Raw genomic sequence first — 27,286 nt, 5'->3', positions numbered from 1 at the left:
CTAGCTTCTGGGAGTGGAAAGTTTATTCTGAATAACCATAGTTTGGGACTCACAAAAGAAAACAAAATAAGGAAAACAAACAGACTAAACAGATGATCTGTCACAGAAGATTTTAAGGAGATGGAAATTCTCCGGCAAACTTTAAATAAACACGTTATTTCTACATAGCACTCTATATTGTCTCCAGTTGGATATGGGGATATGTATTTTTTTCACCTCATGTTCTTCAAAACTGCCCATGGAAAACTCAGAACAAAAGATGAAAAGTGAAGGCAGTCATGTGGTAACTTGCAGTGCCTGCAGCATGCCTCACCCAGTGCATGCGAAAAGTTAACATTTAGAATTGAGCAATCACATTTTTCACAATTAAAAGGCAATGTGACTACAAAGGACGCCTGCAGCGGAGACAGAATCAGAAGTAAAGAGGTAAGCAGAGAAGGGATGAGATAGCAAGAGAAAAATATACATGGAGAAAAAGTGATAGAAACAAAACAGAGAAATTTAGTAAGAGCCATGAAGACAGACAAAGAGACAGGGGCCGAGGCAGGGCAATTGGTTGATGGGAAATTGTAAGTAAGAAAGTAAGTAAGTAAGTGAAACAAGTATGACTCATATATATATATATATATATATATATATATATATATATATATATATATGATTTACATCTATTCTTCATATCTATGTATATATATATATATATATATATATATACATATATAAAGAGATAGAAAGAGAGAGAGAGACGCAGAGACAGAAAGAGAAAGAGAGAGAGAGAAAGAGAGAAACAGACAGTGAGGGCTACATGTTCAGAGGAAGGAAAGAAAGAGGAGAGAATGATAATGGAATCCCAAAGGTGACACTAAAAGAGAAAATACTGAGGGACAGAGACAAAGAAAGATAGAGACAGATGGAGATTAGTATAGAGGCAGAAAGAAAGGGAGGAGAAAGTGTGTGTGTTTGTGGTGTGTGTGTGTTTATGTGTGTGTGTGTGTGTTTATGTGTGTGTGTGTGTGTTTATGTGTGTGTGTGTGTGTTTATGTGTGTGTGTGTGTGTGTGAGAGAGAGAGAGAGAGAGAGAGAGTGGTGATAACATCTCTGAAAAAAGGGCCACAATGGTAATGAATTAGATGAAAAGGGCAAATGGGGGAATTTAGTGTTTTTCCACTGCTTACATATATAAGGAATAGAAAAAAGAGAGAGGTAAATAATGTAAGTGAGAGAGAAAGAGAGAGAGAGGTTCAGGGCAAAAGAAATGTCGAGGCAAGACACTGATAAGAACGTTCTCAGGAAAATGATATACTCGGACAATCCATTGTGACAAAGCATATGACATCACAGCTCCCCAACCTGCAATTCATCATTTCCCCTTTCCAATGTGGTAGCACAAAGTAGGATTTGAGCAACAAAATTGATAAAATAACTGGACCTGTAGTGCTACTTTGTTTCTAAAGGACTACATTGAGTGGTCATTTTGCAACATTTAATGTGCGTGCGTAAGTGTGTGCGTAACAAACTACATCTCTTGTGTTCGGGCTGCTGTATAAAAATGCATCACAACCTTGTTTGCTGAACTACTGAAATTACATCATAACTCTATCACCTATAACACTGTAACACCAATGTCTGATTCCTGTGTGTGAAGTAAAACCTGTGTAGAGGACAACGTAGCGCCTTCTTATTTTTACATCTGATTTTACAAAATGTTTGTTTCTAGTGGTTGTGCTTCAGACATCATAGAAACTAGGATTCTTCCACTTGTGTGTGTTACACTATTTCAAATGTATTTAACCAATGGAATGCCTGTACCTGATACTACAGTCAATATGTGATGATGTTGCAGTTCCCTATACTATTATGAGCTTGATGTAACACTTTATCTTCTTTTAATGTGTGGTGTTTGGCTGCAGTAATGGTACATGGGATGTTAACACATACACAATTATCACATGTGTTAAAATAACAGCCCTACAGTCCAAACATACATGCTGCATTATAAAATTGAGTGCCACTGTTTTGCCCAAGTTGCACTCAATCGCACTTGTGTGGGCAAAGCAGTGCAGTAAGGGAGATATCATACATATATATGGTTGCATGTAATTCACATTGCATTGCTGAAAAAGTGAATCTTGCACAAAAATCTGAGCCAATATAATTCGCAAATGGAAATTTCACCAGGTGGTGGTTAAGTCTGGCTTTACAAGGTCTCTCAGAATGAGGTCAAATGTGAACTTGTGTGCGCTTCAGTATTGGAATGTGACACTGGTGCACTATATCATTAGCTCGGGGTGTCAGGCTTTAAGGGGGTTGATTTCAGTAGACCTCTCCATGGAGCCAAAGAGACACATACCCAAGACGAGAGTAAGTGTGGGCAACATCTCCTTGGCTACAAAGAAGGGTTTAGAGGAACCAGCCAGCGAGACACAGGCCGAACTGATGATCCACCAATGAAGTCAAAGATACTCACAGTTTCACCTCTCTGTCCAGGATGACCAGGTAATCCATCCTTCCCTGGTGGACCCTGAAAAATAACAGACCATGAGAAACAGGATTAGGGTAAGCACCACATTCATGCACTGGATCTCGCTCTTACATGTTGCAATTTGCTGACCATTCTCACATTCTGAGGTATCAGAAGGGCACAAGTACACATACGATCAGTGAATTAAAGAAGATATAGTCACTTGCAGACAGATTACTTCTTTAAATGATTACAACAGCGAAATTATGTGAACCCAACTTTAAATCAGAAATAATGTTTTGCTGACTTTCTCCACAGCCCACATTTCAACCAATACCTGATCGCTCAACTCTTTCTATTATTCCTCCGAAAAACCCCACCCTCCTTTTCCCTTCTGTAATAGTTCGACAGTATCATAATTTGAAATTTTGCTACAGAACCATGTTTTAGTAGGAAAAATTAAATTGGAAAACAGAAAATATTTTTTTAGTATAATATTTTTTAATTGATTTCTTCTGTGAAAATGTAACTTTGCCAATCGTAACCTATACATTTCTAAGGGACTTAATGGAAGGGATGAAGCACTATTTATTAGATGTCTGTAAGGTTGGTGAAAAATATCACTGGATGTATGTGCCAATAAGGAGCAGAGTACTTTTACTCCTCTGATGTCATTTTCTTTTACAGAGGTTGAAGTCAGTTCACTAACTAGACAGCAGCCTAGGTTAACAAAACGTTTTTGGCAATTCAGTAAATTAAAATACTTTTTGATTCGGATATCCAGTAGGATTCAAAGAAAAAAATATGCTTTACTATTTTTCAAGTATCTGATATTTAACTGGAACAGCCTTGATTCTACGTTCATTCTTGGGGGACTTTGGTTCTAAAAGCAATCACAACTCCTGTTATTAGTGTTTAAAAAAGTGATGGTACCCAAGTTCTAAAACTGATGAATATTAGACTTTTAAGAGTAACTGGGGACTGTGGAAATATTTTTCTCTAGTGGTGGCAGAATTCATGCATAGGAATGAAATGGTTTTAAAGTGATGAAAAGTAATAGTCAAGTGTACATTTTCTTCATCACATCAGTGGAGAAGAAAGTAAAAGGGAGTCTTAAAACTACCCATATTGGAACAAAAAGGATCTTCTTACAAATTTCTTTCCATGACATTTCGTTTTTAATAGTGGGGATTTTGGGAGCTATTTGGAACTGGATTTAGATGGGGATCTAAGGTGCTATTCATAATGTGGATTAAGCCATCAACATTTTACCAAAGATCTTTGCCAGTATCTAAATAAGGCCCTTTTTGCTTTTAGTAGTTGACTTGTTGGTGCACCCATGAATACCATGACACAAATTCACTGGTATCCAAATGAACAACATAACTCATATATATCACTTTGAGTATATAACTTTTACTTACAGGGGGGCCCTTCGGTCCCGGAAATCCAGTGGCTCCTTGAGGTCCAGGAAGTCCCTAAAATACAGGAATGTGTCTTAGAATATGAATAGAACTTATTAAATGATAAAAATACTCCACGTTAGAGTCAAGGAATGTGATTTGAATCATTAACAGTCATCACATGGGCATGTCAACTGAAGCAGAAGCAGGAATTATCATTGATATACTTTCATTTTAGCCACTACGTGTTAGTCACGTGGCACTCTTGCGTACTCAGGACAGTTGAGGGATGCAAGCTTCCAGCCTCCCATCTTCACAGCTTTTCCAGAGCATGCACCATCTGGCCACGTCTTATCGAGCAACTACTGCAACTCTTGTAAGTAGATAATCTTGTGAGAACCAATTAGCATTGATTCTCAAAATTATCAGGAACGTGCAGCCTGAATATTGTTCCATGCCAAAATGAGCATCCCCTTCTACCATAAAAGAGCCATTAAGCACATTTAAGCATTTAGGATCCAATGACTTGACATTTGTCTGTTTTGCATGCCTACTGAGTATCCCACAGAAGCGCATGTTACAACAGGTAAGCTCGACAACTAACATCTTACATTTGTGTTTGGTATCCATGCCATCACAACATTCGTCTGACCTCACCCAACTCATAGGTCAACTCACGACTTGATCAAGCAGGTAAGCATAATAAATATACTGGTCAGCAGCCATGCTAACAGAAATGAAAATCTACCTTCCCAGGAGTACTCAAATGTATGTGGAATACATCTCTGTCACCAGTTATGTCTGGCAGGTAGGTTTCTACAGTGTCCAAATCATGAATTAATTAATTAATGAGGGTAGTTTGCATTTCAGGTATACGAAGGTCACAACCATTCGGGCAACATATCAAGCCAACAATTACAAATATATAGGTATGTGAACATCCTGAAGACCTCCACCTGCTGGTCATGACCTAAAAGAAGGCCCCAACATGGAATTCCAACATAAGACAGAGAGAACCAATAGAGGCAAACTTATTTCTTTGCAAATGTTGAACTAGGCAGCTGATATAGACTCAGGTGGGCAGAAGATGTAGTTTACTATGGCCACTGCCCCTCTGGGTTTTCAACCTTCATCCACTGCTCATGGGTCTCCCTCCAATTTGTTCCTCTACTGGACTTGAGGAACTGCAATGATTAGGTCCTTTCCCTGGCTGCCTGTCTGAGGGTAAGAGAAAGGTTTCTTGCATCAACTGAACCAACACCCATAATTGGTTATATGATGTTGCACGCATTCCACATATCAGCAACAGCTATGGCAGATGGTTTGCTACCTCTGGACTGCTACTTGTGGACAAACTCTAAGGCCCATATTTATACTTTTTTTGTGCCTCATTTGCGTCACTTTTTTTATGCAAAGGCGGCGCAAACTTACAAAATACAATTGTATTCTGTACATTTGCGCCACTTTTGCATAAAACAATGATGCAAATAATGGTGCACAAAAAATATAAATATGGCCCTAAGTGAGGTGGATGTTCTACCTATAAGCCTGCAAGTTGTGAGTCAATCACAGTGGTCTAAAAGTCCTGCAAACGACAGCATAAACATGAAACAGCCTACTGTGAAATGTAAAATTAAGATGCCTGACAAGTAAGTTACTCAATGTAGCGCTCCCCAAGCTATCCAAATCATCCATGCTCAATCCACTTGAGGAGCAAACATCCACACTTGGTGAAAAACTCTTTTTAACTCTTCCACCTTCACCAGTGAATGGAACTGCTCCACCACATAGGTCTCAAATTATTGTCCAATTCTAGTAAGCTATGGTACGATGTTCAATATTCCAAGATGGTGGCAATGCATCCCTGCAACGAGGTCTCTGGTAGGATGCACAGGGCCCCAATAACATTGGCTTCAAGTATTTGCCCTGACCCTTCTGACTTTGCCAGTCTATCACTGTCTGCAAGTCCATTGCAAAAGGTGTGTGTGTAGGTCAGGCCTTTCCATCTCTCCTGTGCTTGCAGTTAGTTCCTCCACCCCTGCAAGTCTATCTGTGTTACAATAGCTTGATGCCATCTTGTCAAGCTAGGGAGCTATGCAACTTTCCTTTCATTATGCTCTCTTCTGCTCACACTCCTCAGTTGCTCATAACTGCTTCCTTCTGATCTCCTTTGCCATGGTTTCTTTAAATTAATGTGGCTGCAGCAGGCTCATGGAGCCATGGCCACAGCTTTCATAAGCTTTCCTATCTGCTCGTGCTTACAGTCACTGTAGCTCTTGCAGCTGTTGTTGTGAATCAAATGTCAATGAGCAACTTGAATGCCTATGTACTGCATGGGGTGCAACATTTAGTTTCTTTATTTGCACGTATCACTCTAGTCTTTTGAAGGCTCTTGTTGCTCAGTGACATAAGTGGCCCTGCTGCTCCCTTTCCTCTGCTGCTTTGAAAGAATTCTCTGTGTTTGCCTTCCCTCCTGCTGTGGTCCTTGATCAACATTCTTCTAGTCATACATAGACTGCTACCTCTCCCTCCAGTGATAGGTGCACAAGCCAGCATCCCCTCGGCTGCCCCAATTTCAACTTCCTCCTCCTGCTTTCAATGTCACTGGCACACTGTTCGACTCTACACAACGTTTGGATATCCTGCATGCAGTGAGCCGAAGTTGTTCTCCTGTCTTGGTTTTAATGGTCCCACCTAAGATGTTGGTCACATACTGTTGTATTGTGGAGAGGTACCAAACATTGATCTATGGTCCCTGGGCCCAAAGATCAACCCTATTTACCTGAATTTTATTACCATTTCTCCACCATGATTCCGCTATTCCTCCTCCCTACTGCCACACTTAAAGGGAAGTTCTGAAGGATCCTGGCATTTTGTTTCCTTCCTGGCAGCTGCTTTAACTGCTTCCCACTATTTTGTGTAGCATAAATCGTTCTAAGGGTCTAGGAACCCTGAACCATGGGTTTGAATCCTTTCCTACCCCTCTTTCTCTGCCTTTTGTACTTTCCTCCTCTTGTCACAACTTTAGTGACTCTACATTTCCTTCCAAACACGGCTTGGTGCCCCAACTTTCTACTGGCATTGTAGCCTCCCTTCCTTCCTACATTTTCTCAATAAAGACTGTTTTCTGGGGGTTGTAAAGTACAAGACCTTCACAAAGTATACTAAACATTTATGCAGCAGAGACTTCGAACAACTACAGTTTCACACATTCTGCATTAACTACAGCTTTTCTGTAAATACCTAATAGGCAGATTGCAGACAAATCTGGAGCCCTGAAACTTTCTACAGATTCTCTGACTTTTTTCTCCAGTAGGTCATCTTGTCCACATTGTAACATTTTCTAACTGAGTGCTTCCTCCAGCAGTGTTTTTACAAATACAGATCCATATACACTGACACATGGACTGAAACAATAATAATTATTGCACTGTATGGGTATCAGATTGCATTTCAGCATTCAAAAACATTTTTTTGAGTTGTGTTGCTTTGTGACTGAAGGTAGCCCCTTTTGGCTTTGTTAGAGGCTGGAGATCTATCGGCCTGAAGGTCTAGTGTTGTTTAGTATTATGAAATGTTATATTTTGTTTCAGCAGGATGGTGCATTAGTAAGTCTGGCCTTTATCTACTTTTGAACACTCATGCCCAGAGCAATAATTCTGTCTGTTGTGGTTACTTTCCACTGATACATTAATAGGGCACTCATCCTCCAACATGAGCCCTATGACCTTAAAGTATCCATGTACACATCTGTTTGAAAAGGGAGTATTCCCCTTTTAACATTTTTCCTACATTTTAGTTTTCTTTGACATCGTGGTACAAAGACCTTTGGACTATATTGGTGATATCACTTTTTTACCCTTGATTCCATGCCAAGACTTATCTGCCTGTGTACTGAATGACATGTTCCTCTTACAAGCCCTTTAATTCCCTGTCTTTTGATTGTGTTTCACCAATACATTGTTGTCAAAATGCACTTGTTGGATGTTTTGGTGAGAATATACTGCCTCTAGTCAGGAAGTCAAAATGTATGATCATTCTGTTCATTGACATCTTGTCATCAAGAGTTATGAATGAATCAGAGGTAACAATCCTTATTGATAGGAAGTGGTGCTATCAAGCCTCCTCCCATACACTTCACTTTCTTCCTTGCCCTGTGGTTTGGACCTACAGTATATGAGTTGTATTTAAGCAAGCATCTGGTTTTAGGCTGTTCTAACAGAAAAGGGTGCAGGATGGTCCTTGGCATGGTGTGGGTACTGTGGCACAGCTTTATTTTCTGGTCTCTGTACTTTTTGCACAACTGTGGCTGGGGCCAGAAACAGAACTTTATCAGGTGCAGTAAGTTACTCTATCATGATAAGGAATGAAACAGCTGTTCAGCTGCTGGTTCTATTCTTTCCACCAGAAAGCTAATTACAATAACAACAATAACAATGTCCTTCCTAGAAACCTTTCCCAGATGTGTAGGCTACAACCCTTTATTCAATTTGTACGAATCATAGTGCCTGCCCCTTTTCAAATGGCAATTTGTTCTGCAGTGCCCATAGGTAACACAAAAACTCTATTTGATATGGAATAATTGCTCCCACTAAATTAATAAAAGTTAAATCAGATGATTTTTACATTTTCCATTATGCTGTCCTCAGTAATCATTGATCCAGAATTACCACTTTCTAATCCCTACTTTAATTCTGTGTACTCTCCCATCATCCATTGAGAGTGACACCAATAAATATACTATTCCAGTCCAAAGGTTACCGGAGTTGTGAAAGTATATTTTGAGTGAGTATTTGATAACAGCACTGACAGATCTCTGCTCAGTGCATCTGCATTATGATTGTCCTTCCTGTTGTAGCATGAAGTCCTTTCTAGAGGCCCTCTCCTTACTTTCTTTTAAGCTCATCTCTTATTGTAAAGGCCTGGTGCAGACCTTACACAGAGTCTTCCTCTGTATCTCACTCAGAGTGGCTGGCATCCTTCTTTGTTGACTGTAAGCGTGTTACTTTGACGGACTGTCTAAGGAATCAGAAAGTATTGTATGATTCATCAAGTTGGCTCATGGTTTATCAATGTTCTGCTGCAATACTTTAATGCACATTATGCCACTTTGGTTTCTTACCCTTTCGCCAGGGGGACCAGATGGGCCATCACCACCGGAGGTACCCTAGAGAAAGAACACACACCAACAAGACACACATTAATAATATCCTGGAATTCCACCTGGAGCAGAACCACAAAGGTGATATAGCGTCCAGCCATTAATACAAAACATAGCTAGAAAGCCATTGACACTCAACTATGGGATTTTGCTGGAGTGTCTCATGTTTACACAAAAGAAGTTTGAAGATACAAAGTTCAAGGAAATTATATCCCCACCCCAAATCTGATTTCTATTTTACAGCTGGCACACTTAAAGTAAATAATGTATTCCCAATCACCTACATTTGCACATTTGTGTTATTTCTTAAACAACCAAACCCAGCACCCTCATACTTATTCCATGTCACAGACATTCATTCAGCAGACGTTGCTCCTCAACCTTAACAAAACACACAATGTAGTACATCATATTGCTAATATAGCAGGCACTTTTACCATACACCAACTAGATGCAATATTTAGGACATTTTAAGTCCCAGTTGTGACATCCTCACCCACGCAGTCTACAGAAAAAAACATGACCACTAACCACACAAACTCATTTTCATCCCCAATTCCTACTGGTGATTCACACTACCAAACACTCCAACCTCAACTCATGTTACACTTCACCTGTTTCGTCACTCTCAAATCACATCAAAGAGCCATCTTTTACCTCATCTACAGATCTGGTAGAGCCTTCAGAAGATGAAGGATTAAGAATAATATGTGCATTTTCAATTTAGAGACCCTACCTTTGGCCCCGGCTTGCCGGTGATGCCTCTTGGACCTCTTTCACCACGTGGACCCTGAAACAAAATACAATATGAGAAGTTATTGTTCTGCACGATGGATTCACAGTGACAACAACTCATTGACAGAAATGTCAACTCTGCTTAACTAAAAATCCTTCGAAAACAATTCACCAATTGTCATTCTCTTTTAGATTGTGGCTTGGTCATCATTATGGCTTTTGATTCCTAACACCACAAACTACAGTTGCATTGCAGGTGACACCAACAGAGTTTAACTGTGTTCTGCTCTCTGCCTTTTTCATTCTGTCCTCTCTAATCTATTTATGCCACAGATATACATACCAGATGCAAGTATATTTTCCTACAACTAATTGCTCAACAGCCTTGTGGAGCCGCTGTATCTGTCTGTAACTATATGAGTGTTTAACATGTAGGTGGCAGGTTAGGGACAAGGACTGCATCTATCAGCACATACTACAAATTAACCTATTTTATTATGCACACAATTTAGTTGTATTTTGGGCTCTGATTTGATGCAACAACCCATCTGATGATTACTGCTAGAATAAGCAAAATTACGTTTTAAGCATTTATTCTTACCGTTGGACCTCGTTGTCCCCTTGGTCCTGGTTTGCCAGGGGTGCCCTGAAATCAGAGAAAATGGTTATGATTTGACAAACTAACAACATGCTTGGTTAAAGACATTACTTAGCTTAAATGTCCCAGGATAGTTCACATAATTGAAACTGCAGAATACATTACATTGGCTTTGCTAATCTAGTGTATTGCTTTACGATTACCAATAAGACATGCCACACCAAGTTGTGACATAAATTCCTGCCTGGTAAACATGTAGCGTTGGATATATTGACCTTTTCTGTCACTGATGAAGACCATGAAGCAAGATCTTTGGGGTCAATCATAACACCAAGGAATGCTAGAACAGGCTTTAAAATATGTGCCACCAAATGACTTCTTCCATATCTTCCCAAATGGTTTCATTTGAAACATATGCATATTAAAAACACCATTGCATTCTACTACCACCACTGTTCACAATTACATAGAAGAACATGCATATACATACAGATGATATTACATGCAAGGTGCTCATTTATTGCCAAATATTCTTACTTTTTCCCCTGCCAGCCATATATGCCAGCTATGTCAGCATTAGTGAGAAATGAAACAAAAATGAGTAAATTAGCCTTAGACATTTGAATCCTTGTTTATTTGCTGTCTTTTCATCTCATTGGATTAAACATAATTCTAGTTATGGCATTCTATTGTATTGTACCAATAACCTGAAGATTATTTCACACATGCCTTATGGGAAAGACATAGGAAAACAAGGATTAGCAAAGCCAATAGGTCTTGCCTATGCAAGAGCTATTGGCTTTGCCAATGTGTTTTAGCCTTGTTGTTTGCCATTACGGCTATGGTTGGGCATTGCTAAAAGTTAGTGGCATAGAGGACAGTGCATGCAGTGGTGTAGAGTGGAATGGTGAAGAGTGGAGTAGTGTGTTGTAGGGTAGAGTGACTATTGTGTATTGAAGTGGTATAGTGTGGAATCACTTAGAGGGAAATACACTGGGGTGGCATAGAGTAGAGTGGGCTGGTGTAGAGTGCATTAGCGTGGAGTGTTGCAGTGCAAAGTGACGAAGAGTGCAGTCGCACTGAGTGCAGTGGCATTGAATTAAAAGGCGTACAATGCAGCGTGGTAGAATGCAGTTTTGTAGAGTGGAATGAGGAAGAGTGGAATCGAGTGTTGTAGAGTGAGAGTGTTGTGTATTTGAGGGGCATAGTGTGGACTCACGTAGCGTGACATACACAGGAGTGGCATAGAGTAGAGTGGACCGGTGTAGAGTGCATTAGCGTAGAGTGTTGCAGAGCAAAGTGGAGTAGAGTGTTGTTGCTTTGAGTGCAGTGGCATTGAATTCAGCTGTGTACAATGCAGCGTCATATAATACAGAGGTGTAGATTAGAGTGGGGCATAGCGGATTGCTGTAGTGCAGAATGATGTGATATAGAGCGGAGTGGCCCAGAATAGAGGGCTGCAGAGTAGAGTAGTGTAGAGTGCAGTGGAATAGAGTAGAGTGGTATAGAGTTGCTTAGAGTGGAGTGGCTTAGAGTTGAGTGATGCAGAGGGCAGAGTAGAGTCAAGTGGCATAGAGTTCAGTGGAGTTAAAGGCAGCGTAGAGTCAAGTGGCATAGAATACTAGGCATAGATTGGTGCAGAGTAGAGTAGCATAGAGTGGTGTGGAGTAGAGTATAGTGCCATTGAGTGCAGTGGCACAGAGTTGAGTAGTACAGAGTAGAGTGGCGCAGAGGTCAGTCGCAGAGAGTGCAGTGTTGCAGAGTAAAGTGCAGTGGCATAGAGTGCAGTGACATAAAGTGCAGTTGTGTAGAGAGCACTGGCATAGAGTGCAGAGGTTAAGATTAGAGTGGTGTAGAGTACAATACAATAGAGTGGAATGGCGCAGAGTGGAGTAAAGCTGCATAGAGTTCAGTAGCATAGAGTAGATTGTTTCAGAGTAGAGTGAAGTGGCGTGCAGGGGAGTGGTGCAGGATACAGTACAGTTGCATTGAGATGCATTGAGTGGCATAGAGTGTAATGGCATCAAGTGGTGTAGAGTAAAGTGTCGTAGAGTGCAGTGGCGCAGAGTAGATTAGAGTGGGGTACAGTGGGGTACAGTGGATTGGCGTAGAGTGCAGCAGTATAGAGTTGAGTGTTACAGAGTAAAGTGCATTGGCACACCATGTATTGAGTGCAGTGGCGGAGAGTGCAAGGTGCAGAGTGGCATAGAGTATAGTGGGCCAGGATAGAGCTGTACAGAGTAGATTGGAGTGGCCTAGACTGGAGTGGTGTAGAGTGCAATGGCAAAGAATGCAGTGGTTTAGAGTAGAGTGGTGGACAGGACATTGGAATGGAGTGGTGTAAAGTGGAGTGGTGAAGAGTAGAGTGCAGTGGTATGGAGTGGTGCAGAGTAGAGTGGAGTGGCTTAGAATGGAGAAATCATGGTGTGGTAGCACACTGTCATTACAGACAACACGTTTTCAATTGAAATTATCATTACCTTTACACAGACATCCAGTTTTACTTATAAAACTATATAGTGCGCAGATGAAAATGTATGGAAATTGCATCACCTAGTTTAATGATTCATTTTGATCATAATAAAATATTTGTTTCCAATACACATCAGAAAAAACTAAAAATGTGCTTCATTTTTTGCATCCATAATTCTGATATATTCTGAATTACTTACACAGTTCATTTAAATGTTGTTGCTAAAAACATTCTTTCCTACCCACTGTACCCAGCAAGTTTGTCACATAAATCCTACCACTTTAAAGTGAGTAAGAAAAGTAAACAGTAAAAGTAAGAGAAGACTTGCGGTGCAGAGATCTGACCTCGGCAAGGCTGTCCTGGCCATACCGGGAATTGGGTGTTTCCCCAGGCGGCTGGAATGGTGAGGGCTGCTTTTGTTACTGGTGGTCCAGTTTTGTAGCAGTGAAACTATTTTAAAAGCACTGTAGAGTTCCTTGTGTATTGAACAGTTTGTTTTCATGTACCTCCTTAAGAGAGATCAAAGTTTTGTCTGCTGGCAGTTTTGACTCATCTAAGGTAGTGCAGAGGGTAATGGGCCTGCTACAAAGAATGTGTACTTTGCAGATCACAGGATAGTATTTTATGTGCAATGTTCAGTGGAATACTCTTTTTGCCACCGAGATGCTTTTGCTACTGTGCAGTTCGTAAGTTACACTTACACTCATATTCTAGCACAGTGAGCTAAAATGCAAACTGCATGATACAGGTTAGAAAGTTAGTTTTTTTCCCAGTCTTTGATTATCCTATGTTTGCTAAAAAAGGGTTTGTTTGGGTAGAAATAAAGTGTTATTAGTAAAGCCAGTCCTAACTACTGTATTAAGTTCTGAATCCTGAGTTTATACCTCCTCAGACCAATCACTCTTAAAAAATGCCTACCAGTATCGATAACATGTGAATCCTACAGCTTGTCTTACGCCCTTTGTCCTACGTAACATTTTCTATACACTTTTTACACATGTATAATTCATTGTCTCTGTATGTCTGTGTGATGTAAAGTGCTCCAACACCCTACTCTGGTAAGCAAGGGCTATGGTAGGATGAGAGGCACTGTTAAAGAGTGATGGCACAGGGAATCATTGAGGAGCCTCAATAAAGATTTCTGTATTCTGGTGCACTGGAAGGTCATCATTTACTATGCTTTAAAAACCATTACAATTGAATATATAATAAAAAATGTGCTGTAGAATGCACCATTTTTGCTATTTTTCCTAAATTTTCTTGGAAGGGAGAATCTCCCAAGCCCCATTGTAGTGGTCAGGCTCACTTGCTATGCATCCTGTGTGGGCTTGTCTGGCAAAACTCACCAGGACTGCATTGGATTCCCAGGTCGAGTTGCATTCCCAGGGATGCTTTGGATTCCCAGTGTATGTGTGTATGATGTGTCAAGTGCTCCAACAGCCTATGCTGGTAAGAGAAGTGCTATACAAAACTGAAATACATGTGAGAGAGGGGTTGTGGAGAGATGAGAGGGACTGTTTGACGTTGACGGTGAGGAAATAATTGAAGAGCCCCAATAATTCGATTCTGCACCATCACTGACATGCCATTTTTGTTGTTAGCGCTCTAGTGGTTAAGCAGACAGGGCAACCCTACTCCTCTATCCCCACTCTTTGCGGTTAAAAGCTAATCATGTGGTGGACACGCAGTGGACTTGCGCAGCAGGTGCACTGCTGGCTCACCAAAAGCACGCCAAAGCTAAGCCCGTCTGCACTCATCTGTGTCCTGAGCATGGCCAGCCATGCTGCCCAAATGGACACAGCCTTACCCCAGGTGAGACCATACACCTGGGAAATACTTCTTAACTCAAATAAAGGTGGTTGTTCTGCACTGCAAGTCTTAGATGTAGATCAGCACTGTGCATGTGACAGCTGTGGGCTGATCCTTAATTATTATCGGGGAAATCCATTAACTGGAACAAATGCTAATTTCAAGAATAAAGAGTCACCAGGTGTAGTTGTGAATTCCTTGCAGATTAATGGCTTGAGCTAGAGATCTATCTCCAAACATTCCTTTGAGGGGTTTAATATACTTTCTGACAACACTTGAGATTTCATGTTTTTAACAGAAACATGGCTTAATGAATCATCAGCTCCTGACTTAGCACTAGCTGGTCCCCCAAATGTTCGTATTCTATTTGTCAATAGAGATGGAAAAAAGGTACAGTTATCTTTAGGGATACTTTTGAGGGCATTTCTACCCCACTAGAGCAAAAAGATGGTATTGAGGGTCCGATATTCAGTTTCAGAGTAGCTCCCTCTTTTTTCTTCTCAGGTTTTTCCTGCTATATAGGCCCCAAGTCTGCTCAAAGAAGAGCCTGCCTAAATTCGATTGCCCAACTGTTTTTACATTATGCAAATTTCACAGTTCTTGGGGGTTTTAATGTACACATGGATGACGTGAAATGCTCACTAGCAGTACATTTTAGCACTACTGTGGCAAGTTTGAACCTCTCTCAATGGGTTCAAACACCCACACATAAGGCAGGACACATTCTCAACCTGATTATTTCACATATTGCGGGCCTACAGGTGTCCTCAGCAGAATCTAAATCCTATGGATTGGAAGCAAAGATCCAAAACAAGGAAGCACTGAGAGACTTCTGTAAAGCTACCCATGAAGTACAGAGAGAATATTTCACCTCACCAATTTTGATGTTGCCTAAAACCCCTTGGGAAGTATCAAAAATTGTTCATACCTTCCTTTCTCAGAAGGCTGTCACCAGCAATTTCAGCCTTCTAGGGAACTGTGTGACGCCTTTTCACTATTTTATTTTTATGGAACACTTCAAAAGATTATGTTATATTTCTGGCAATTCTTTAAAAGAGAGATTGATAGATGTTGTGACAACTCATAAATATAAATAATCAAGCTTCCTTGAACATTCTGATGATATTTGACTGGAAGAATGTAAGGAAATGGCTCCCTGTTGCAGTTACCCCCCACTTTTTGCCTGATACTGATGCTGACTTGACTGAGAAGTAAGCTGGGACCCTGCTAACCAGGCCCCAGCACCAGTGTTCTTTTACCTAAAATGTACCATCCATTGTTTCCACAATTGGCACACCCCTGGCACACAGATAAGTCCCTTGTAAAAGGTACCAGTGGTACCAAGGGCCCTGTGACCAGGGAAGGTCCCTAAGGGCTGCAGCATATATTGTGCCACCCTAAGGGACCCCTCACCTAACACAAGCACACTGCCATTGTAGATTATGTGTGTTGGTGGGGATAAAAAGGCAAAGTCGACATGGCATCCCCCTCAGGATGCCATGCCAACAAAATACTGCCTGTGGCATAGGTAAGTCACCCCTCTAGCAGGCCTAACAGCCCTAAGGCAAGGTGCACTATACCACAGGAACTTACCTCCCCCAGGAACTGTTGATTTTTGCACTGTGTCCACTTAGAAAATAGCTTATTGCCATGTTTACAAAGACTGTATGTGATATTGCTTTCATTCAAAGTTCCTAAAGTATCTAAGTGTAGTACCTTACATTTAAAGTATTCATTGTAAATCTTGAACCTGTGGTTCTTAAAATAAACTAAGAAAATATATTTTTCAATATAAAAACCTATTGGCCTGGAGTAAGTCTTTGTGTATGTGTTCCTCACTTATTGCCTGTGTGTGTACAACAAATGCTTAACACTACCCTCTGATAAGCCTACTGCTCGACCACACTGCCACAAAATAGAGCATTAGAACTATCTATTTTTGCCACTATCTTACCTCTAAGGGGAGCCCTTGGACTCTGTGCACACTATTTCTTACTTTTAAATAGTATATACAGAGCCAACTTCCTACAAAGAACTCAAAAAATATAAATCAGGATCACCAGCTGACCGGTGTCCACCTAGCATTCTAAAGTTGATTTCCTCTACTATTAACCTAATAGTCAACAATATTTTGAATCAATCGCTAGAGGTAGGTCTCTTTCCATAAGAATGGAAACAAGCTTTTCTTCAACCGTTGATGAAGAAACCCGTGGCCATTGTGAGCAATTTCAGACCTATCTCCCTCTTGCAGGCTGCAGCAAATATTATGAAGAAATTGATCAGCCGACAACTCTCTGCCCACCTGGAATCTAATGGTTTGTGCATTATACGCTATCTGGCTTCAAGCAGTGGGGGTAACCATGCCAAAAAAGAGTGACTTTCCTACACCTAGCATTCTCTTCTCCTGCTTCTGCTTTCATGATCTCAGTGGTCAGGGTAGAAAGGCAATGCCAGGGGCACCAAAGTGTCCATGCCAGGGCTATCAGGTGCTACCTTAGAGTACATCTAAAGAAGTCCAAGAGGGTTTTCAAATTTATGTGAATGTGTTTTTATTTTATTTTTGTTTACAGTTCCTGAGGTTTTTTTGCAGTGTTGCAACTACCCTGCTGTACTATACTAATGGATTCACTTCTCAAAACTACACTTTTACTCTCGACCACTCTAGACTTTAATTTCAGGAGGAAAAAAAACACATACTCTGAAAATGCTTTGTTTATTATGTAGAATTATAATCAGATAAAAGCAAACATATATTCAAATGACACCGAGAATAATTTGAAGCAAATGTTGCTTTGGAAACAAATATGTCTGAGCCTGCAGGCATGGGGTGAGAGCAGATATGTAATATGGCATTATTTGCAAGATATCAGATATGCTAGAACAGTGTTTAATCACAGCAGTGTACTGTGTGCCACGGTCCAAAAATGGGTTTGAGGAGTAATGTGACATACAAATTACCCGCTGAATATTTTTTATATTGTATGTTTATTTGGCTTTTTGTAGTCTGTAGAAAAAGAGTTCACTAAATGCTCATTAATGTCAGTTTGAAATCTGTGTTGCAGTGAAGGCACTGCATGCTACTTAGTTTGCACAACCCTTTCCTAAAAGTAAAGGTTTTGTCATTAAAACAGTGCTCCACTTATTGGACACCAATAAGTAACTAAAGGCAGCTATGGGAAATTAGACTGACAAATACAATTTCTAGTTCTCCCATTGAATCAGATTCAGAATTCGAAAGAAAGATGTAATTCCTCTGATTTCTGAAAATTATTTCTTTATTATGACATCATTCTCCAAGTTTTGTTTGCAAACATTAGTTTATTTTACTTTAATTGTCGTCAAAACATTTGCAAGTGTGAGTTGTAAGACAGAAATTTGTAAAAGCAGGATTTACCAGAAAAAGTAAATCCATTTTTAAAGGAAAAATCCTATAGCAAAATAAATGTGCCTGAAAATTCTTCTTGAATAGGATGTTTTCAAAGTATTTTCCAAAGCAAGAAAAGTATTATGAAGGTTAAAAAGCTCTGCAACCTTTATGAAGTGTACACTTTGTAAACATCGCAAAACATCAAATTTAAAACATCAGCTACATCTAGTTTTGCAACCATTGTTTTTTATGCAATGAACCTAGTGAATCAACGACCCTAATGAAACATGTAATGTGAAGAAATAAAGCCATAATATGTGTTTACATAGCTTGAAGGGACAGCCACCATTTCTTCTCAGAAATAAATGCCACACAAATCCATTGTTGCTTCATTGACATCCAAATGCTTCCAAGAATGTTGTTTAGGAAAGCAACAAATCAGATATCTTAAAGATGGACACATTGCAAACAAAAGGAGTGCAAGAACAGTCATGTGATGCTACACATGAACACATGTTGCTATACGACAATGGCAATCCTATACTCCTAAATCTGTTCCTCTCTCTGTCATGCTGCCTTCAACAGAATGAAGTATACTAACACTAAAGATGAACTCAACATTTTTGATATGGATGTAATAGGTATGCTTCAAGTGAAGTCTTTGAAGTATTGCTTGCCAGTGTTAGCATTATAAAGTATACTTTTACTAAATGTGAACCCATGCACAGCTTCTTTCGTCAGTTACTATTTTATGGCGTATCATGTAAAATCCTAATAAAATACGTTAGGAATAAAAATGTAGAGCTATATTGCTCATCAAGCTTCATGTAACATTTCTTTTAAGGATGTTAGTGTTGTGGGCTGTAACATTTTTTCTTGGATGCATGGAATGTTTGCCAGAAGTAGACATGGGTAGAGGCTTACCTCTTCCTTTGATAAGATGAAATGTCTGACTGACTGTTGTTGAGGTGTGAATATTAATTGTTTGAGAATACTCTAAAATTGAATGTTTTTGCTCTGAGGGACACACAACCCACTACTATAATGAGATATGCTCTTATATAAAATTGTAAAATACTATGAGTAATCCAAGCGTTCCCTATATAAGCAAAGTTGTTAACCACAGTGGTTTTTAATCAAGACACTGTAATCAACGTTAATAGCTAATATTTATTTTTCCATTACTTCAGTGTAAAAAGTGGATTGAAATAAACTATATATATAATCCTTTTTGTGGGAATTCTTAACCAGCACTAAGAACTTTGATCTCAGTCTAAAGTAAATTCTATGCCTAAATACTCTTCAAGAAACTTCTGTTCAAAAATAATCTTTGCAAACAGGCTTTAGACTAATAATTTTCAATTGTATAACTTTTACAAAATACACCGCTTTTGGTATTGGTCAAAATCTGAAGCCAAAAGACAAATGGTGAACTTTCCTTTCTGGATTCAGCACTGGCTTAGATCAACTCTACTGTTTAAGTTGTAATTTACTGGTGCAAATCACAAACCCTGATTCACAAAAACAGGAACTCTATATTTTCACACTTAAAATATCATTTGCAATTATGGTCAATCTATTAGTATGACATATCACTGCAAACAGTAGGAAGGTGTGAAACACCATTACTATTATTATGAATATTATTGTTATTATTATTATTGGTGTTATTCGTATTCATACAAATAATAATAGTAATAATAATACTAATAATAATCAGAATAATAATCATAATGGTAGTATTAATAATAATAACAGTAATAATAACAATAATAATAATAATAATAATTATAATCATCATCGTCATCATATGAACATGTCCACTGAAGCATCTTTGCACAGCAAACAACTAAAGAAATAAGAGCCTAATACAACTAAAATCTAATACAACAAAAGAAGGCATCACAAACATCTAACGATAACGAGGACATGTAATATAGTTAAGGTTGAGCTCACAGACGAGAGTGTAGTGCCTTCTTGAATGTATCATAGTTATGGATCGCACAATCATTTCCAGGGCCTAAGACCCAGTGACTGAAAGGTCCTTCCTCCTGCAAACACCTTTTCCTTAAAGGCACTTAAGTAGGAGAGCAGCATTTGAGTAAAGGTGTCTCACTGATGGAAAATAAGACTAGTGTGGACCAGATAACCCATCCGGAAAACCAGCTTGGAAAGTGTGTGACAAGATCTTATTTTCTTAGTTCCATTCCTATTCTCACTGGCATATTTTGTAGGCACTGTAACTTTGAAATAAAGTTGTTGGGCAGCCCCTCTAGATGGCATTACAGTAGTTAAGACGAGAGACGATGCAAGTCCCAGCCACTCTACCAAACCCCTCCACAGAGAAGAACAAATTAATTTTCCTCAGTGTTTTGAAGGGACTGTATCCTGTTGAGCACACCTTCTGTATTTAAAGGAGAAATCAAAGCTGTTGGTCAAACAACACTATTGGGTTTTTGACGCGGGGACTGGCGTAGAAGGTGTTCCCTGACCCTGTGGCCAGAAATCAGGAGACCAAACATCAAAATACCCCCCTGTGAAGTACCTCGGTCTTATCAACTTTAGCTGTAAAATTGAGTAGTTATTCAGTGTTGGATGCCCAGGAGACAATCTTCCAGCCTTGCCAAGGAGCAGCTGAGTGTCATCTATTCATTCTCATAAATTTGTGAATACTTACAAAACTTCTTACTGTTTTTAAACCTATATTGCACACAAACATCTAACCTCCTTCTTATGTGATGGCTGCTCATAGTACGTTTTTTCTCCACAAAGTAAAATATTTGGGCCCGATTCACAAGGGTAAACCTAGACCAAAAGCCAAATTTTAGAGCAAAAGTCTAAGTTTAGACCAAAAGTCTAACTTTACTCGCTGTAAAGTTAGACTTTTGGCCTAGGTTGAGACTTTTGCTCAAAACTTAAACCAAAAGTCTAACTTTACTCCTAGTAAAGTTAGACTTTTGGTCTAAACTTAGACTTTTGGTCTAAATTTACCTTTGTGAATCGGGCCCCTAATCTGTGAAGTCAAAATCTAAAAAGCCCTATAGTGCATTTTTACCTTAAAAATCAAGTAAATGTGTGGATTTTTCAGTATGCCAGTAAATGTCCGGAACTAATTCTGACACAAATCGTCTTCTTTAGGGTTCAGCGCACACATGAAATTTACATTTTTGTAAAAAAGAATCCCTGGTACAATAAAAGTGGAGTAAAAAGAAATAGAGATCCTTCTTTTATTATTTTCTGCTAATGTTTTTAATAGGAAATTTAAAGCTGGGAAAGTTTTTTCTGTCCTTCATTTTCAATCTCAGTTTTGCAAATTGAGCCCACTTGTGAGGCAGATGTTTTAGTTTAGTTCAGTACTAAAATCCACTGAATTATATATTCAGACCTTCACTTGCTCCTTCATTCCCTGCTGTACCTTCTGATTGTGCAAAACCAGTTTGCTTGTCTTAAGTGTAACTCCATTTACGGGCCAAGATGCATAACAACACCACTCCACACCAGGAATCTTGGCAGTGACTTTGGTTACATTTGTCTGACAAATAACTAAAACAAATCTGTCGAAATGTGCCTGCAATGTGAAGAAAAAAAAAGAACTATCCACAATCAGATTTTTTATTTAGAACTCATGAGCAAGCATAACATCCCCCACAGGCAGACCTCCTTCAAATATTTGGCACCCTGTTTCAGAAAGACACACCCTGAGATTGGAATCTTGGACAGACCTTGGGCGCCGACATCTGATGTCATCGAGATCTGTGCCGATTTGTCAGTGTGCGTGTCAAGGACAAAGTGGACTATAAATTTTATCTTAACCATCAGTTTGTGGAAAATGAAGTAAGGAGAATAAAAGAAATTTTAAAAAAAACAGTGACATCATTAGTTAAGTAACAAGCTACATACCCTTGCTCCTTTCTCGCCGTTTGTTCCTGGGAATCCTGGAAAGCCGATTGAACCCTGTTTCATATGGAGAAAAGAGTTTGTGTTTAAGGCATGGAGTAGCCTGGACGTGTAGGACAGGAATACATCATTGGATTCATTTCATGTCTCAGTGAAAAATGCGCGTACGTAAAAAACAAGCATTGTTCACAAATGCATCAGAATACAATGACAGGCCAAGAATGAGAAATAGGATGAACGACAACAAAAAATGAGCGAGGAAAACATGTTGAAGGAGAGAGTCACAGAACGAGTGAACAAACAACAGCAACAGATAGAAGAGAAATTGTAAGAAAGAAAGAAAAAGATATTGATGAATAATGCAAGAAAAGAAATAAGAGAAAGGAAGGAGGAATGAATAAAAGTGTGACGAGAAAGAAAAGACAGCAAAAGAATAAAGAACACAGTGAGAAAAAGAACAATAAAGATAAAAAGGAGAGAGACCTTGAGAGAAAATAGAAGAAATGATGAAAGAAAACTAGAAACAGAGGACGAGGGCACACCAGTGGGAGGAGAAGTGATAGAGTGCATGGGCAAAAGAGAGGGAATAGGGATGAAACGATGGTGAAAGTGTAAAAGAGGAAGATTGGGTGTTAGGAACTAATGAGTTCCAAGAGATCAAATGGGGAGATCATGAAACAGGACCAGACAGTGAGAGAATATAGGGAAAGATACTGTGGGTCGAAAAAGAAGAAGTGCTCTAAACTGGGAGAAATGTGTGTCAAAATGGCATTTTGCCTATAGAGGAGAACATCCTTGCACTGGCGGTTTACAGAGCTGTCCTAGTTGAGTTTTAATAACATTTGCTGCTGGCTTCTTGTTTTAAGTGCCTGGATACACTCACGGGTGATTAGTGCATTCCACATACAAATTGACATAACATAACTTTCACAATCAGTTCCTTAGCATAAAATTAATTTAACAAGTGACGAAACTGGATGAGTGATGGTGGGAAGGTGGAGGAAGAAGGTCTTAAATAGATGTAGAGAAAAGGGAATTAGTGAGGCATTGACTGCTTGAAGGCAAAAGATTGAGTAACAAGGGAGCCACAGAGTGGTAAAAGTGATTGATGTAAAGGGAGAGACACTTCGAAAACATCTGTGATAAGTGTTTGTGTGTATTTCTCTATCACACATTTGTAAGTGATGCTACATAATGTTACCTTTGGTCCTTGTCTCCCGGGATAGCCTGGTAATCCGGGCACTCCGAGCTTTCCCTAAAATAAAAGGAAAAACGGCTAGTCACACTCATGGTCAAACAAAATCAAGATTCATGATGCCTCTAGAACTGTAAGACTTCAAAGTTAGGCTCAGTGCCTAAAAACCACAAGTGGGCAAAAACATCGATAGAGAGTGCATTACATCCGTGGAATGGAAAATGAATCTCACATTGCATATAGTGAGTTCTATGTAGGGTAGGTGGCAATCTGAAACTGACTCCAGTTGGCTGCATGCTAGAGGCTCCCTTCGAGATCTTGAAGGCATCACACTTATCTGAACTGGGTACCACACGTTTCCTAGAATACAATGAGCCCAATTCTACTCACCCATGCAAAAACTGTCCCATAGACAAGCAGTGTGTTTAAGAATAGCACAGAGCAAAGGGCTGATCGGGGTTTAGCAGGGCATCAATCGGAAATCAAACCTCTAGGCTGTGAAAGTGGAACAGAAAGCAACTCATCACAAGGACATAGTAGAAGAAAACTGCAGAAAACTCTCCACTGGGTCAGAACTCCCTTCAGGCACTGCAGCCTTATCAGGCAGATTTCTGTGGGACTTGGCTGGGCAGAATTCTTGAGGGCTGATGGCAAGAGACAGGAGTGTGGTTTGTTTTTGCATTTCTAGGAAGGTAAAATCCACTAATCCAGAGACAAAGGGCTCTCTCCCTGAGCCTGCAGCAAACAGACTGAGTGGTCACTAGTTATTCTGAGCTCCTGGAAGAGATGAAGGAGAGATAAGAGACAAGACAAAACAGTGGCTAGTGGCACAGAAAGGTCTTACTTCAATTTACCTTTGAAACTGAGTGAGCAGGAAATTAAGGCCCATATTTATACTTTTTTAGCGCCGCACTTGCGTCGCTTTTTAAAGCAAAAGTGGCGCAAACTTACAAAATACAATTGTATTTTGTACGTTTTGCGCCACTTTTGCGTCAAAAAATGACACAAACGCGTTGCTAAAAAAGTATAAATATGGACCTTAATCTGAAAATGCCTTATCTCGAAATCAGAGTCTCTTGGCCCTAAAAGGGAGCCTCGTCACTTCTAACAAGTGTAAAACACTACACTACAAGCAACGGTGCTGCACTCCACCGGTGTCATCTTAAATCCTGAAGCTGCAGAAGGGGCTAATAGCATTGCATTGTGTTTCTTCCGAATGTCTACTTGTGCACACTAGTGCAGGAAGTAATGTGACACTGTGGGTGCAATCAGGATTCGAGTCCTTGAGTAAGTGGCCCCACAAACACACGAGTGAGTGATCCTTGAACCCATCACCTCCTAAATCCTAGTGTGTAAAGTGGTGAAAACCGTGGTACTGTTGTTAACATTAGAGCCAGGGTCTCAATGCCTTGCGCATACATCCAGGGTTCATTCTTTCCAGTTCACGTGCATCTCTATGAATCCTGGTAGACACATTGGGCCCAGTGTTGAGCTCAAGTCAGAACTGAATTGAGGTGGTTCAAATTTAGTTTGAGCACAAATCTAAGTTTTTGAGTAGTTCATTTTGTATTTACTTCTTTTTGTCTTTTAAGGATAATGTTTTATGTACTACACAAATTGGGTATATCTCACTTTTGTCACAAAAAAGTTTGTGTTACACAAATTAGTAAGTATAGAATAAAAGTATTTACAAGTAAATTCGTTCTTTATAGTTAGTTTCCATAGAAAACATGTTCCTACTGGTTTAAAATAGGTAGCACTGGCTCTTAAGGTAAAGATATGTGACTAAATCAGTGGTTATCCAGTGGTTAGATTCTGCAATTGATTCACCACCAGCACAAGCACTATGTGCAGCCTGGGACACGTCACCATCCCCTGCCTGCCTGGCTATTGCTATGACCATGGGCAGTTAAATGGATACAGGATAATCCGGAAACCAGATGAGGGTAAGGAATTTAACCATATACCTTTAGGTACCTGTTACCATACATACACGTGCGTGAAGCTGAATTAATCCAGTGCCAGTAGATAGAATAGTTTAAGACCTCTTGGTAGTGCCACCAATTGGGGAATATCTTTGAAGGACAACCAAGATTATTAGACTAATAAACTAACTTCGGTTCGACTGAACATCGACTGAACACCTACAAAATAGGTCATTGAAAATGGGTGGTACGTGAGTAAAAGAGCAACACGAGGATTAAACGGTTCTTCCAAATTAAAATCAAATAAGAATGTTCTTATTTTCTAATCTTATACTTCGGGAGTAGATATTTTGAGTAAATTATTCTTTGAGTAGCCTTTTGCATGAGATGTCATTTAGTAGCTATTTGTGATTGTTTATTCTGAGCTGTAGCTCTGTAGTCATTTGTAATTAATTATTTTGTGTAACTTGTAACGCTGCAAATATTTTGTGATGTTATTTTAAGTAAGCTGTATCTCTGTGACTAATTTGTAATGCATCATTTTATGTAAGCTGTAGCTATTTGAGGTAATTTATTCTGAGTGTGCATATAAAGAAGGACATATCAGTAGAAGCCTTTGAAGGTCACAGTGTTGCACCTTACCTTGTCTCCAGCCGGACCAAGTGGACCTGCATCTCCTGACGGACCATTGCGACCCTTTGGACCTTCAGGGCCATCCTCTCCCCTTGGACCTGAGGGCCCAACTTCGCCCTGCCAACCAAGAAGAGAAGGTTAAGTATGCACAATTGAAAATCACTATTGACTTTTAAAGCCCCTTGAATCTTTGCATATTTCTAAAATGTTGGTTGATTACATCAGATAGATATATTTAAGAATACAAACTGCTGATATATAATGAAATGGCCAAAACACGAGAGTGTGGAACAGAGGTGGTAACAGTGCTTTCAGAAAAGGAAGAGTGCTAGACTGTTTGATTCCTTAATTAATATTTTGGGATCAAGTGTAGATGGTCACAAACACTGCAATTTGCAAAATCAAAGGTTTGCAACTGCTAAATGGCTTCCTCCTATGTAATAACCATGTTTTGCATGTTGGAAAAGACTTGACTTTCAGACTCACAAAATGGGTTTTGTAATCCATTTCAAATCGCATTTAGGAGAAGGCATAAAAGGGGTGCCCCCCCCTGGTTACAGACTCTCGATCAGTCACTGACACCTCCAAGGAGGTGTTAACTGATTTGAAATGGGGAAGGTGTTGCCTTGACATCCTCCTTCCTCTTTGTTAAGTTTGTCTTGGGTGTGGGAAGCTGGAAGGGGTCCAGAGAATAATAAACAGATCAAACCTATGGAATCTTAAATACCTTTTCCTAGTGAACCAATCAAACATACAGCAGTTATCATTAACTTGTCAATATAATCAACTCTGCACTGCTGTATTGAACTTATGCTTCCCGCAAGACACTGACCAGGCATATAATCATAAAATCCTGAAATTACAAAATTACAGGTGGCAAAACAAAATATTATCTATCCTAAGTCAATCTTAAAAGGATTACTGCTCTTCTACCCCCTAGTTCGTTTGGGTGAGTCACCAACACCAAATAAGCCAAAAGGAGCTGGAAGAGCACACCTTCAGTCCAATCAAATCATCTATTTGAGGAAACCAGCATGTGGGTGGAGCCTAAACCCCTCTCTCAGCAGTACCCAGAAAGGTCTTGTGTTGATCACATAAGGATCAGGGACAGCTGCACAGTCAGGCAGACATGGATAGACTTGTAGATTCGTGTGGCCCTGGTCATCCCATGCTGCTCTCAAACACAAAATTGCACTCTGAAATCTTAGGTAAGTGATGGAAAGGGAAGGGAATCTGTGCTGCTGTCAGAGAAAGATAAATACCATAAATTATCTACTTATCTAAAACACTTTAAAAGTATTACAGTGCCCCATGTGTTCCCCTGAAATTAATATGTTTTACGTGTTAGTGAGTCTTATCTAGGCAGCCATTCTGCTGCTGGCTCAGAAAAGCTGGATAAGAATACTCACATCTCTGTGGTGGGGAAGCACTGTTTTCTTTTGAGCACACAACATCTGCCCAAGTAGGACATCTACTCCTGTCCACGAACATGTGGGTGGAGCAAAAGGCCCTCTCAGAAGCACTCCTGAAAGCTCTTTTCCAAGCTGATCAGATAAGGTCTGGTGACTGCTGTGCTGTCAAGCCAGCCTACAAATGAGTGCCTTTGAGTTAGATAGTAATAAAATCTGT

At 39.7% G+C, this 27,286-nt stretch overlaps 1 protein-coding gene across 2 annotated transcripts in view; it reads right to left on the bottom strand.

The window, feature by feature from the left end:
* The window catches only part of COL5A1 (collagen type V alpha 1 chain), a 425,380-nt gene that overhangs the window by 69,001 nt on the left and 329,093 nt on the right, over positions 1-27,286 (bottom strand). For both annotated transcript variants that reach the window (XM_069241581.1, XM_069241580.1), the window contains exons 30-37: positions 25,667-25,774; positions 23,106-23,159; positions 21,908-21,961; positions 10,362-10,406; positions 9,762-9,815; positions 8,987-9,031; positions 3,886-3,939; positions 2,468-2,521 (exon numbers count right to left, since the gene is read on the bottom strand). In XM_069241581.1, coding sequence (XP_069097682.1) covers positions 2,468-2,521; positions 3,886-3,939; positions 8,987-9,031; positions 9,762-9,815; positions 10,362-10,406; positions 21,908-21,961; positions 23,106-23,159; positions 25,667-25,774 — 468 coding nt within the window. The remainder of the gene's footprint in view (positions 1-2,467; positions 2,522-3,885; positions 3,940-8,986; positions 9,032-9,761; positions 9,816-10,361; positions 10,407-21,907; positions 21,962-23,105; positions 23,160-25,666; positions 25,775-27,286) is intronic.

This window comes from Pleurodeles waltl, chromosome 6 (assembly GCF_031143425.1).
Source record: "Pleurodeles waltl isolate 20211129_DDA chromosome 6, aPleWal1.hap1.20221129, whole genome shotgun sequence".
Taxonomy (NCBI): Eukaryota; Metazoa; Chordata; class Amphibia; order Caudata; family Salamandridae; genus Pleurodeles; species Pleurodeles waltl.
Note: the sequence above shows the minus strand (reverse complement) of the source record. Positions and strands in the feature narration are given on the sequence as shown.